Raw genomic sequence first — 14176 nt, forward strand, 5'->3', positions numbered from 1 at the left:
TATGGAGCGAAGGAAATAGGCGACGTTTGATCAGTCTGAAGAAGGGTTTCGGCCCGAAACGTCGCCTATTTCCTTCGCTCCATAGATGCTGCTGCACCCGCTGAGTTTCTCCAGCATTTTTGTGTACCTTCGATCTTCCAGCATCTGCAGTTCCTTCTTGAACTCCAAAGCATACCACCTCATTTGTGAAACACAGTGGTGGGGGTGTTATGGCCTGGGCATGTATGGCTGCTGAAGGTACTGGCTCACTTATCTTTATTGATGATACAACTGCTGATGGTAGTAGCGTGATGAATTCTGAAGTGCATAGACACATCCTATCTGCTCAAGTTCAAACAAATGCCTCAAACTCATTGGCCAGCAGTTCATTCTACAGCAAGACAATGATCCCAAACATACTGCTAAAGCAACAAAGGAGTTTTTCAAAGCTAAAAATGGTCAATTCTTGAGTGGCCAAGTCATTCACCCGATCTGAACCCAATTGAGCATGCCCTTTATATGCTGAAGAGAAAACTGAAGGGGACTAGCCCCCCAAACAAGCATACACTATAGATGGCTGCAATACAGGCCTGGCAGAGCACCACCAGAGAAGACACCCCGCAACTGGTGATGTCCATGAATCGCAGACTTCAAGCAGTCATTGCATGCAAAGGATATGCAACAAAATACTAAACATGACTACATTCAATTACATGACATTGCTGTGTCCCGAACATTATGGTGGCCTGAAATGGGGCGACTATGTATAAACACTGCTGTCATTTCTACATGGTGAAACCAAGATGTATAAAAATGGCCTTTATTAAAATCTGACAATGTGCACTTTAACCACATGTGATTTTTTTCTGTTACAAATCTCAAATTGTGGAGTACAGAGGCTAATAAATAAATGACGGGTCTTTGTCCCAAACATTATGGAGGGCACTGTAGCTATTGAGTCCAGGATGACAATATCACCTTCGATAGACACAACAAGATGGAGTAATTCAGCGGGTCAGGCAGCATCTCTGGAGAAAAGTAATATGCGATGTTTTGGGTTGAGACCCTTCTTCAAACTGAGAGTCAGGGAAAGGAAAACGAGAGACATAGATAATTATATAGAGAGATAATGAACAAATGAATGAAGAATTGCAAAAAAGTAAAAAAGTAATGATGAACAAGGAAAGATGGAGTCCACAATGGTTCATTGTTGGCTGTGGGCTACATTGTAGGGCAATCATACATGCGACAAGGCTCGGTTTCTGGTGCAGACTAATTTCTGCCCAGTTGCTGGTCATCACAAAACCTGTAGTTGCCTTGCTTCTTTGCTCAATCTGTGAGTTGACATTGATAGAGTGGCTTTCCACACTCCTTTCCTATTTATCGAGAAAGGCTCTAAAGCATATAATGCCATCTTTGTGTATATCCTGAAATATGCACAGTGGTCTACTTCTCCATTCAAATACTTTGAGTTTTCAAAGAGCTGCCTACCTTTGTTTCCATTTTTTTTAATGTAATCATTCATCTGAAAATCCTGATGAGTTGAGGTGCTACTCAGTCATACAGGTTGATTATAATATTATAATATGATGTTGTAATGATGAAATATACCACTTTGTTTCATGTTATTTGAGAGGAATTGGTGGGAAAAACAGTTTTGATAATCTTGGAGCAGTACCCTGTCATATAATTAATCAATCATTGCTTTATAAGGACACAAAGTGCTGGAGTAACTCAGCAGGTAAGGCAGCATCTCTGGAGAACATGGATCGGTGATGTTTCGGTTCAAGACCCTTCTTCAGGCGACCATAATGAGGCCGCGACTAGTTCCCAGAATGCAGGAACTCCTCACGACCATGAAGGCGACTCCCCGGCAACCACCCGCGAACATGTGGCGACTGCATAGTCTCCTGCAGTCGTCAAAAAAGTCGCCTAAGTGGGACAGGCCCATAACCTGCTAAGTTACTCCAGCACTTTGTTTCCTTTTGTGTGTGCACCAGCTCCTTGTTTCTATAATTGCTTTGGTTTGCTCAAGTAATCTCAGTTTGCAGTAATCTCAGGTTCCTCAGTAATCTCAGTAAACTGCATTGTTGCCCAAATGTTATAGCAATCTTTGTAACACAATTTGTATTCTATCTGAAGCACTTGTGATTAGTCTGCTAACTTCCTTCCTTCAACCATTGCCCTGAGATTTATTAACTGGTGTAAATCATAAATTGAATTTGCAGTTTATTTTTTGAAAAATATTTTTGTTTAATAGCAAAAAATACATGCTTTAAAGTAATGTCTTTGTAAACATCAGATGTGTCAAAGCATATTACTGCTAACACTGTACATTTGATTTGTAGTCACTGCTGTAATGGAGGAAGCAATGTAGCTAAATTGTGCACAGCAAGTTTACAGTCAATAAACAAGATAGGTAGACCATCTATTTTAGGCATTGGTTCAAAACGAAAGGTTGTCTAGGATACTGGGAGGACTGCACTGAGATTAATGCCATAGGATTTTGTTGATTTTCATCTCAAGGAGAAGGTTGAGTGTTGATTTAACATGTCATCCAAAAGATGGCATCTCTGACAATATAGGTCGAAGTTGCTTGGCTGTGGTTCAACTCCTGTACATCGGCAAGACCAAGCGTCACCTCCTGTACATCGGCGAGACCAAGCGTCAACTCCTGTACATCGGCAGGACCAAGCCCAGACTCGCGATCGTTTCACTGAACACTTTTGCTCAGTCCGCCTACATGATCTCCCGGTTGTTCAGCACTTTAACTACCCCTCCCATTCCCAATCTGACCTATCTGTCCTGGACCTCCTCCATTGTCAGAGTGAGGCCCAGTGCAAATTGGAGGAACAGCACCTCATATTTCGCTTGGGTAGCTTATATCCAACGGTATGAACATTGACTTATCTAAATTCAAATAGCCCTCTCTCTCCATCCCCTCCCCCTTCCCGGTTCTCCCACCAGTCTTACTGTCTCTGACTACATTCCATAGCTGTCCCACCCACTGCCCTGACATCAGTCTAAAGAAGGGTCTCACCAATTCCATTTCTCCAGAGATGCTGCCTGTCCAGCTGAGATACTCCAGAATTTTGGGTCTACCTTCGGTCTCTGTTGCTTGTTCAGCAGAGGAGGCCATGGCCTCCTGGGTCAGGTTAGAGTGTTGCTGTTCCACTAATCCTGTATATGATGCCAGCTAATTTGAAGCAATTGATAGCAAAATGTGAGCATTACGAGGTGCAAGGAAGATAAAATCTCCACGTACCTTTTAATATATGGATTCAATTGTATTTCACAGCAGCCACAGATTTCTATGTTCTGGATTGTATTGCTCTAACACGAATAGAATGTAATGCAAATATAATTTGCAACATCTCTGAAAAACATCAGGGTACAGTTTAGAATTGGGTATGTTTATTGGTTGTTAATTGCATTTTACAGCCTGTCTCTTTGAAGCGCTAAAATATGATTTCCGGCACTTTAGAAGCATTAGTGGTCAGGTCTGAGGCTTTTAACATGTTATTTTTGCAGTGTCCTGGGACCTGGCTACTTCAAACCTTTACATACTCTGCACGCATTTTCTTATATTATTCATTGAATATGCAGTGTTGAAATATTAAATTGGTTGTGAAAGATATTGACCATTAAGCTGTTTCCAGAACTATTAAAACTCACTTAGGAATTGATTCAGCTGAGGCTTATTTGTAGAGTGTACTTTGGTAATTGTGTGTGAAGGAGATAATGCTAAACCATATCATGATAAATATATTTTCTTCTCTGTTTTGGCATTTTCTATCTTCACTAATTATAAAGTAAAAATTCAGAGTAAGTGTCTGTCATTTGGCAGCTACAGTGTGAAGGCTGTAGACTATGAATTACACTGTAACTTGATTTATTTTTGTGTGTTTCACTTGGAAGTCAATTTTTTTAAATTTTATTACAGGAATGGCAGAACTCAATTCAGAAAAATGCTGGGCTGGCATTTATTGAACTTGTCAATGAAGGAAGGTAATGATATTTAGGTATTTTCATTATTTAGTACAGATCTTTACCAGGCAAGGCTGATTTGTAGTTAACAAATAATTGCAATATGTTCAAATATACCCTTGTATTTACATTGATGACTTGTTGTTGGATTGTAGATTCACTGTTAATAACAACTGCATTATGTGTTGGAAACAGATGAAGTGATTAATATTTCATAGTAACTGTTGTCAGATACTTCTTCAGCGGAATGTAATGTTTTTCCTTGAAAATTTGGCATAGGCACATTGCATGAAAACAAAGTTTTATTTCCTATCGTATGACACTGAGTTTAGGAAAAGTTTTTCTTTACTCGGCCACTTATTGTTGCATGTTTTATAATTTTATTTCAGTTCATGATAAGCAAACTACTTTTGGGTCTATATTTTCTAATTGCTCATGAAGAATGTGCAATAAGAAAGTAAAAACAGATCTTCCATCTACGATATTTTTGCACATAAACCCCTCAAGCATATTTTGGTAGTATTACACTTAAAGGTACATTTATTAAATTTGAATTATCATTTTGTGGTTTGTCCTGCCCCATCTAAGGACATATTATTATTTTTTTAATACTTTGTTTATGTAATATGAGTTTTGAGTTTTTTTTTTACAAAATCATTGCAGGTAAATGTATTTATGTTAAAATTACTGTGGAACAAGGCCATTTAAATGTATGTCAAGTTGTGGAAGAATTCAATTGTAAGTTAGGATGGGTGAGAGTGGAGGGCCTGGGGCTGGGTGGAGGGAAGCTATGGAGATTTGCTTCTAAATTTGTGCCTGGAAGTCAGTGTAAAGCAACAAGGGTGTTGGGTTACGTTGTGAAGAACCAGCCTGTTATTGTTTCTCATTATATGGTCCTGACCCGTTTTGACCTTTTGCAATAGAATGGTTACTCTGAATTTGGCCCTTGATTAATTTTTTATGAGCAGTGCTAACACCAGGATTCTGAGCTCATAAGTGAGTTGGTAAGGTCCATCTGGATTAGATGTTAATCATTAACAAATCAATTAGTGATGTAGAAGTGTAAGCAATTACCAACCATGTTTATTTGACGATCTGTGCTGAGGGAGTACAGTAAGGTCTTCACAAAATTCATGTGGTTAAAAAATCACAATTCTTTTTACAGGACCAATGGAAAGGTATCATAATTCTTCTTAATTCCACATATTGATGTAGCATATCCAATTTTAAAATGAGAGGAAATAATATGCTGAACATACATTTGCTAATGTCTTTATGGCTCATGCAATTCAAAAGCTAGCCAAGTACCTCCAGAGCTGGGTTTCATAATTATCCACTAAACGGCTAAATCACAGAAGTCCATTTATGATATTGGTAAATTTAGCAATCCACAATTAAGCATTAGGATTAGAGTTTGATGTGGCTTCCTCCTAATAATCCATTCATATTGAGAAAATGTCAGAACTGACCGTGGAATTTTATTTAATTGAATGTGGATTATATTTGATCCTTTTAAGTAAAACAATCGTATGGTTTTCTTTGTTCTGGAATGAATATATTTATTTCTCAAAAAAACTTGACGGTTAAAATGATGTTCTGTTGTCTTTGAAATTGTATTGACAGCTGCAAACAAGTAGTGAGGGGAACTGAATCAATAGGCTTTGCTGCTCTCAGAGCAACTTGTAGTACAGGGCTTTAAACCTGGAAAGATGTTAAATGCACTGACTGAGCCAAGATATTGGAAAGGATAGTTGAAACCTGTAATCAAATCACAGGCTCCATGAAATGTAAAGATTGTTCACATTTCTGTCAGTTGGATGGAATTATGAATTCAATCAGACAGGTGTCAAATGTTTGTTTTGAAACATTAACATTCATAATCACCACCTGAAGCAAGTTAAATTCCAGGTATCCCTCTTGAGTTTCATGATCCACAGTTACCAATTCCTTTGCTACTAACACCTAATGGGTCATCATTAACAAGGAACTAAACTGGGCCAGAATGCCAACATACTGCTGGAGAAGGACAGACTTGGGTACTTTGCAAAGAACATCTTACCTTCTAATTGCTCAAAGCCTGTTCATCATCGCTAATAATCTTATCAGGAATATGATAGAATACTCATCTCTTGCCACTGTTATTGCAGCTGGATGAAAAATTGCCATGCAAGACAATGCTGTTTGATTGATTAGTGTCTGTTGGTGTGATATCTACCCCCTCCATTATCATTGCATTACATTTAAATAATACACAGCTGCAATACAGCAATTTATCAGACATTGAAATGCAGCAAAATTGCAGATGTTGGAAATCTGAGATGAAGCAGCATTGCTACAGAGAGAAACAGAATTGCCTGAGATGCAAGGAAAAGCAGATGCAGGAAATTTGAGCGAAACATAAAGTGCTGGAGGAACTCAACAGGTCAAGCATCATCTATGCAGGGAATGGACAGATGACGTTTTGGGTTTATACCATTCTTCAGACTGATTGTAGTAAAGAGGAGAAAGCCGGAAAGAGGTGTGGTGTGATAATGCTTGTAAGTGTTTGGTGGATATGTGAGGGAGGGGCTTTGGATTGGTAGATGGGTGGAGTAAGTGAAATAGGCTGGAAGTGAAAAGGAGACAAAAGCGTGGCCGATGAGAGGAGGTGAAATGCAAAGGCAGAGGGGGTAGGGGAGGAGAAAGAGGGAGGATAGAAGGCAAATTAGGGACTTTTTGATGGGAGATGAGAGTACAAAGGAGGGGAAAGGAACAGCGAGACTGAAGTGGAATAGTGGGAGAAATGGGTATATAATGGGGAGGGGGCACAGGAAAGATAAAGATTAAGTAGGCCATCCTTCTGGTAATCTCTGTCTGTAACATAGTCTTTTCTGGGGGTCTGTTGCCAGACATACAAATAGCCTGACTGCAGGGGATTCTGATAGACCATAATCTCTATATGGGGTTGAGATCTTGTTCTTCAGCTGTCCTTATTCTCAGAGATTGTGTTTTTTGTACACTGAAAGTGATGGTGATTTCTATCATTGATGCCTGGTTTTGCTGAGAGATGACTCCCAAAATGTGATCTGGGATCTAGGGTTTTGCAGGGAAACTTGTTAGAGTGCAGTGTGGTGTAATGGAGTAGATTGGTGGATGACCTTTGCTTGCAGAGATTCAGACCCTTCTCATACTTGCAAGTGAATGAGTCCAGGATGACTTGTATTTTCAAAATACAGAGAGCAACATGAAAGCTATGAATTGGTTAGTTAATCGTATTTGTTAACATCATACATTGCATGCCACCATGAAACAAATGTTTTCTATTTACCGCTGTTCAAGCCCTGACATAGGGATGAATTGGTTCTTTAATGGAAGTTAAGTAAATTCATGAATTTCTCATTAATTCTGTGGTTTAGTTTTGTGTTTTTGACACCAATCTGCAGTGTAGGCTCATTAGTTAGCATCGTGCCTTCCATGCCATCATGAAATAAACATAAGGAGGGTGCTCCATGGTCCTTCCTGGTTGATGGAGCGAACCAGGAGGGACCATGGCACACCCTCTTGACTTTTGTTTCATGGTGGCATGCAAGGCATGATGCTAACTAATGAGTTCAGGCTCAGTGAGGTTGAAATATAGGCTACATATTGTGGTTGATGTTGTTACCTGTATTTTTCTTGTACTTATTGTACAGAGAAGATCATGCCTTGAATTGAAGAATAGATTAATTTAATCCACATTGTGATTTGGGGAACAGCGCATTGGCCACAGGGAGGAGGCATATTGCCTTTTTATTTTCAATAGACAAAATAAAAAGTAAAAGCATGTGCAATCAGGACCAAGTTGTACAATGGATAGTTAACTACCTTTAATCACAAGATTTAGAGTTCAGAAAAATAAATTTACTTAACTTATAATAATGTAAAATTGTGGAGAGACTGGAGACTTAAATACCAAGGAGACCTGCAACAAACTACATGAAGATATTTCTTATCAATGATCTGAAAGAATGTCACTCACAATCCATTGATCTTTGTGGCATGGGTACCCCCTTTCTGTTGCTGGTCACTGTCATTGACACAGTTCTAATGGATGACAAATATCATTTGGCTGAGAATCATATGAAGAAATTTGACAAATTTCAAACTCCAAAGAGAAAAAGCACAAGTTTTAAACTTTTACGTATTTCTTTGACACAAAATATCGGTTTGAATATATGTACAAGATTAAGGTTGGGACTGAAGTATTTGTAAATTTTTGAAATGTTTGAGGGAATGGCAATCCATGTCCATAGAATTTTTTAAAAGGCGAGAAATTTTGTTCAGCAATACTCTTGGCTTTGGATGCTATTAAAACCTCACTCATGTCCCATGCAACACGGTATATTTTTAGACATTCGCACTGTTCACACTGTGAGATACCTGAAACTTTTAAAATCACAATCAAGAAGTTTCTTTAATTATGGTGCAGAAAGTTGAATAAACAGCACACAATGCTGAGAAGCACCGAATCGCCCCATGGTTTCTGGATACATTGAAGCCCTAAGGTCATTGTCAGTTTTGCTACCATTGCAACCTCAAAATACAGCCAGTGATAAATGAAGAGGCAGATTAATAGGTCATTTAAAAAGCAAACAAGCACCTGGGTTTCTACAAGGATGAAGTTAAAGCAAAAAAACTATTCCTACGCATGGTGTGAGCAATTCCAGTCACCATTTTACAAAAAATAATTTTGAGGTAGATTTTGAATGTTGAAACAGAGATAATGTTTCTAATTGGGGAGACAAGAGTCACCAAGAAATAAAATAAGGAATTGAGAAGAATATTTTCCCTGGGAGTGGCAAAGGCCATTGGTATATGTGAATTTAAGAATAAACCAGATTAGCATATGAGGGTGAATGCGATAAAGGTTATGTAGTCAAGGTAAGGTAAATACAAGGATGCTTAAACGGAACTTAAACATCTGCATGCACTGGTTGAACTGCATGGCCATTTCAGTGCTGTATAATTTGAAAATTTGTGTGATGATGAGGATTGTGCTTGCTTAAATATAGAAGCTTCAGCAATCGTATGGTAGTTTAAATTGATAAAATCATTTGGTAAGTAGAGGAATCTGACAGTGTCTCAGAATAAAATGACAGACTTTTAGAAAGGATCTCTTATTGTGAAGGAGTAACAGACTATTGGTCCTGCACTGAAACAACTTAGCGAGGCATATTACATTCAATGCAGCATTTAAGATTTGGTTAGCTACAAAACAGATTGACTATATTGTGATCAGAATGAGAATGCCAACTTATGTCCTTGAGCTGATGATTATAATCAGCACTATTAATACTAACCATGTGAGTAAAATATTATTTGATGTGAAAATATATCATTTCTGACCTGGGTATTTTGACTGGGTATTTGAATGATTACATTGCAGATATAAAAAGTGCCTTGGGATAATTGTGATATTGGTTTGCAGAGCAAGGTTTAGGTTTAGGTTTATTATTGTCATGCACTGAGGTACAGTGAAAAACGTTGTTTTGCATGCTATCCAATCAAATCATAAAATAATATAGTATATAATCAAGCCAAACTCAAGTACGTACAATAGGTAGAACAAAGAGCAAATACAGAATACAGTTCTATAAACAAATCCAATGTCTGCATTGGGGTTTCAGATAGTACCCTAGCTTAGGGAAGGATCGTTCAGAAGCCTGATAACCCTGTGCGGCGCATCCCTGCACTAAGCAGTCTGCCACGACAGATTGTTAGTAATATTAATGCCAATGAACTTGAAGTGCATGGTTTTAATCCAGATAGTTTTTCCATACTTTGTGAAACTAATTAATACATTTCAATTTCTATTTACACTTCTTGAAAAAACTTCCTGAACTGTCAAAATATAATTTTTTTTTTCTCGATGGTGTTCAGTGTGAAGAAAGCATGAAGGGTTGCATCCAAAATTTGATAAAAGCCAAAGATTTATTTGGAGGAGGGTTTGCTGATTAAGGTGGGATCTAATTTCTTAGATTAATATCATTTAACCTTAATTTTCTCCTTCCCTCACAATTTCCCAACATTATTCTTGGGCTTAAACAACATTTTCCACCTAGACAAAGATTCCTTTCCTTAAAATAAAAGTGTATTACAAAGTCTAGATATGAACAGTGATTCATACATAAGGCAGATTGCAGAAAGAAGTTGAAAAATAATACATGGAAACATATGTGGCAATTAAGTAATTTATGGATTTTGATATGCTTTCATTTTGTTGCTGGACCACACAACCATTCCAACATAAATGTAGATTTTGAAGAGCTATCTTTTTAAAACACAACAAATAACAAGCTTAAACAAGGAACTACAGATATTGGTTTTCTAAAAAGACACAAAGTGCTGGAGTAACTCAGCAGGTCAGGCAGCATCTTTGGAGAACGTGGATAGGTGACATCTTGGGTCAGGACCCCTCTTCCGACTGATTGTGGTAGAAGGTTGGAAGAAAGAAGGGGCCGGACAAGGGGGGAGGGGGGGGGGGGTTGATAGGCAGATGATTGAACAAAGGCCATAGGTGATAAGATAATTGTGAAGCCAGAGGAAGGAATAAGGAATATAGGTGTGGGTGGGGGGAGAAATGCATGTACATTCAGATGGGGCACAGAGAAAAGAATGGAAGTGAAAGGGGGGAATGGGGAGATAACAGAATGGGTTTGTACATAGGTTACCTAAATAATCAGAATTTAATGTTACCTAAAATTGGATAATTCAACCTGAGGATTTATGCTCTTGTCCTTTTAAGAGGAAAATATTTTGTATAAAATAAAATAAATAGAATGTGTTTTCTTATCACTGTAAACCAAATCTTGCTCTTGTACATAAGTGTGTGACAAGAATTCACACATTTGGAGTATTGAACAAAAGGACATTTTATTACTTGAATTTGTTTCTCAATTGCATTTTTCTCCTTCATAGACTCCTATGTCACACAATGAAAGATCACCTGGTGAGGGTAGCAAATGAAGCTGAATTTATCCTGAGCAGACAGCGGGCAGAAGATATACATAGACATGCTGAGTTTGAGGTAAGCTGAATTTTGCCTGTAATGGAAAATGAGTAAAACTGCAGATGATGAAATCTGCAAGTAAAATAGAATAGTAAAAGATGATCAGCCATATTGAATGGCGGAGCAGGCTCGAAGGGCCGAATGGCATACTCCTGCACCTATTTTCTATGTAATCTTTGTAATCAAAAAAATGATGGAAGAATTTAGCCAGTCAAACATTATCTGTGGAAAGAGAACAATTACCGGTATATGTTTCTGGTCAAAGACCCTTCTCTCGGCCATTCATTTTTTGATGTGAAGCATTTGCAGGTTATGTTTGTCATTGTTTTAAATAAATTAGAGGTAATTTGCTCATCGTATAAGGTGACTTGCCCTTTGAAAATTTATAAAAATACTTGTTGCCTTATTTGTATGAATATTCCATGCTAAATCTTGTCAAGTAGATATTTTAAACTGTAGTGAAAATATAGGTAAAAACAAGAGGGATTAGCCCAACTTTGGAATAGTACAATGTCTTTGTGCTGAATGGTGGCAACTAATAACATTCTAATTGGAATTTATAATGCATTATCAGGGGTAAATTTGACAGGTGTCCCATGGAGATGACTGAGAATGCAATAAATATATTCCTGTGGAACACTTGAGATACTGTTAATTCAATGCTTACCTTCAGAGAAATTGCATGTGTATGGATAATTAATGTTTTAATTTTAGATATATTCATTTTCTTAATTCCTTCTTTGGTGTTTTTCTTGCCAAGGAGGGATGTGCAGAAAACCATGTGTATATCTGTCCATCTCTGTATGTGCGGCCAGAGTGCCCCTGCATACAGGAACATGTTAATTGCTGCCTTGATACCAGAGTTTTTCAGTCTGACATACATTTAATTCACATTTTTATTTTTATGGTCCAGATTTTACAGATGTGTTTCTCCAGGTTCTTGCTCTGAGTTCTCGGATACTAAATTGAATCCTACAATGAATTGTTTCCTACAGTTGAGTGTCAGCTAAAATTATGAATGATTGATCAAAGTTGTGCAATGAGTAGTAATTCAGTCTTTGAAACTTTGGAAGGCAACCAGTCGACAGAGTAGATCATCAGGACAGGGACTGGGATACTCTGTCATGGTCAAACTGTAGGTATTGGGACACAAGATCATGTGATAGGCCATTCGGCCCATTAATCATGGCTGATCTATCTCTCCCTCCAAACCTCATTCTCCTGCCGTCTCCCCATAACCTCTGACACCTGTACGAATCAATAATGTATCTATCTCTGCCTTAAAAGTATCCAGTGACTTGGCCTCTACAGCCATCTGTGGCAAAGAATTCCACAGATTCACTACCCTCTGATTAAAGAAATCTCTCCTCATCTCCTTCCTAAAAGAACGTCCTTAATTTCTAAGGCTATGACCTCCAGTCCTAGACTCTCCCACTAGTGGAAACATCCTCTCCACATCTATCCAAGTCTTTCACTATTCTGTATGTTTCATTGAGGTCTCCCTTCATACACATCATAGGTTAACCTACTCATTCCTGGGATAATTCTTGTAAACCTCCTCTGGACCCTCTCCAGAGCCAGCACATCCTTCCTCAGATATGGTGCCAAAAATTGCTCACAGTATTCCAAATGCAGCCTTACCAGCGCCCTGTAGAACCTCAACAATACATCCTTATTTTTGTATACGCCCTCTTGAAATAAATGCTAGCATTGAGTTTGCTTTCTTTACTACCGATTCGACTTGCAGATTAACTTTTTGGGAATCTTGCACCAGCACTCCCAAGTCCCTTTGCATCTCTGATTTCTGGATTCTCTCCCCAATTAGAAAATAGTCTACGCCTTTATTCCTACTACGAAAATGCATGACTCCAAACTTTGCTACCCTATATTTCATCTGCCACTTCTCTGCCCATTCTCCCAAGCTGTCCAAGTCTTTCCGCAGAGTCCTTGCTTTCTCTACACTACCTGCCCTTCCACCTCTTTTCGTATCATCCGCAAACTTGGCCACAAAGCCTTCAATCCCCTCGTCCAAATCATTAATATACAAAGTGAAGAGTAACGGCCCCAGCACTGACCCCTGCAGAACTCGGCTAATCATTGGCAGCCAACCAGCAATAAAGCCCCCTTTATTGCTACTCGTTGTCTTCTGCCATCCAGCCAACCTGCTATCCATCCATAAGAGACTGCAATGCTGGAACCTTGAGCAAAATATATGAACTGCTTGAGAAACTCAGCAGGTCAGGCAGTAGCTATGGAGGGAAATAGAGGATGGTTTGGGTTGGGACCCATTATCTGTCTATTTCCCTCCACGAATGCTACCTGACCAGCTTAGTTCCTCCAGCACTTTATTTTTTGCTCAAACAAAAGGTATATCTTGAGAAGGCATTGTTTTTGAATTCTGAAATGTTTCAGGATTTCTTACCAAATTACCACAGCTAAACAACACAGACAGCAAGTTTCCATCTAGGTTTTGGTTTTGACGCTCAGCACTCAATCTTTGCCTCTGTTCGTTCCCCTCAGGAACCATTGAGAATTTGTCATTGTCACGTTTACAGATTGATCTTTCATCCAACATCACAATTTTTTAAAAGTAGCATCACCTGGTATATCTTGTACGAACAGCAGGACATATCCTATCTCATCAGAGATGGTGACATGGTGGAATGCAGTTAGGAGTCCTCACGTTGACTCTGGCCCCAATGATGTCTCATGGCAGTGGGTGAGTTCAGGCAAGGAAAATAATTATCATATGGTCCAAGGGCTTGAGAGACACCAAGTTGAACTGTTTGATAACCTGTGATTATTCTGTGATAAAGGCAAAATGATTGGTAATGGTAAACTAAGGACACAGAGAGGATACCTGAGGAATATTTTAATGGGTGAAGTAGAAGATTCAGTAAGATTAGGTGAAGAGGGATTTCAAAGGAAAGGTTGGCTAAGTGCATCATCAGCTTGGCAAAGTGAGCAGAACCCATTATTGTAACACTCTCTCATCCAGTTGCTGTGCTTAAACGGATCAATTCCCATTTGCTGAGCCAGATGACAATTCCTTGACACCTTGGTTTCTATCTTACAATTTTTCCACCACTCATCTATGCTTGGCATGATTTACAGTAGACATTTACAGGGCTGCCAACTCTCACGCTTTGAGCGTGAGACTCACGCCCTCAAGCAAACTCTCAC

At 38.7% G+C, this 14176-nt stretch overlaps 1 protein-coding gene across 1 annotated transcript in view; it reads left to right on the top strand.

The window, feature by feature from the left end:
* lrba (LPS responsive beige-like anchor protein) overlaps positions 1-14176 on the top strand; it is a 672999-nt gene that overhangs the window by 215476 nt on the left and 443347 nt on the right. The window contains exons 34-35 of the mRNA XM_033017677.1: positions 3923-3987; positions 10903-11011. Of these exons, the coding sequence (XP_032873568.1) occupies positions 3923-3987; positions 10903-11011 (174 nt within the window). The remainder of the gene's footprint in view (positions 1-3922; positions 3988-10902; positions 11012-14176) is intronic.

The sequence above is a fragment of the Amblyraja radiata genome, chromosome 1 (assembly GCF_010909765.2).
Source record: "Amblyraja radiata isolate CabotCenter1 chromosome 1, sAmbRad1.1.pri, whole genome shotgun sequence".
Classification (NCBI taxonomy): domain Eukaryota; kingdom Metazoa; phylum Chordata; class Chondrichthyes; order Rajiformes; family Rajidae; genus Amblyraja; species Amblyraja radiata.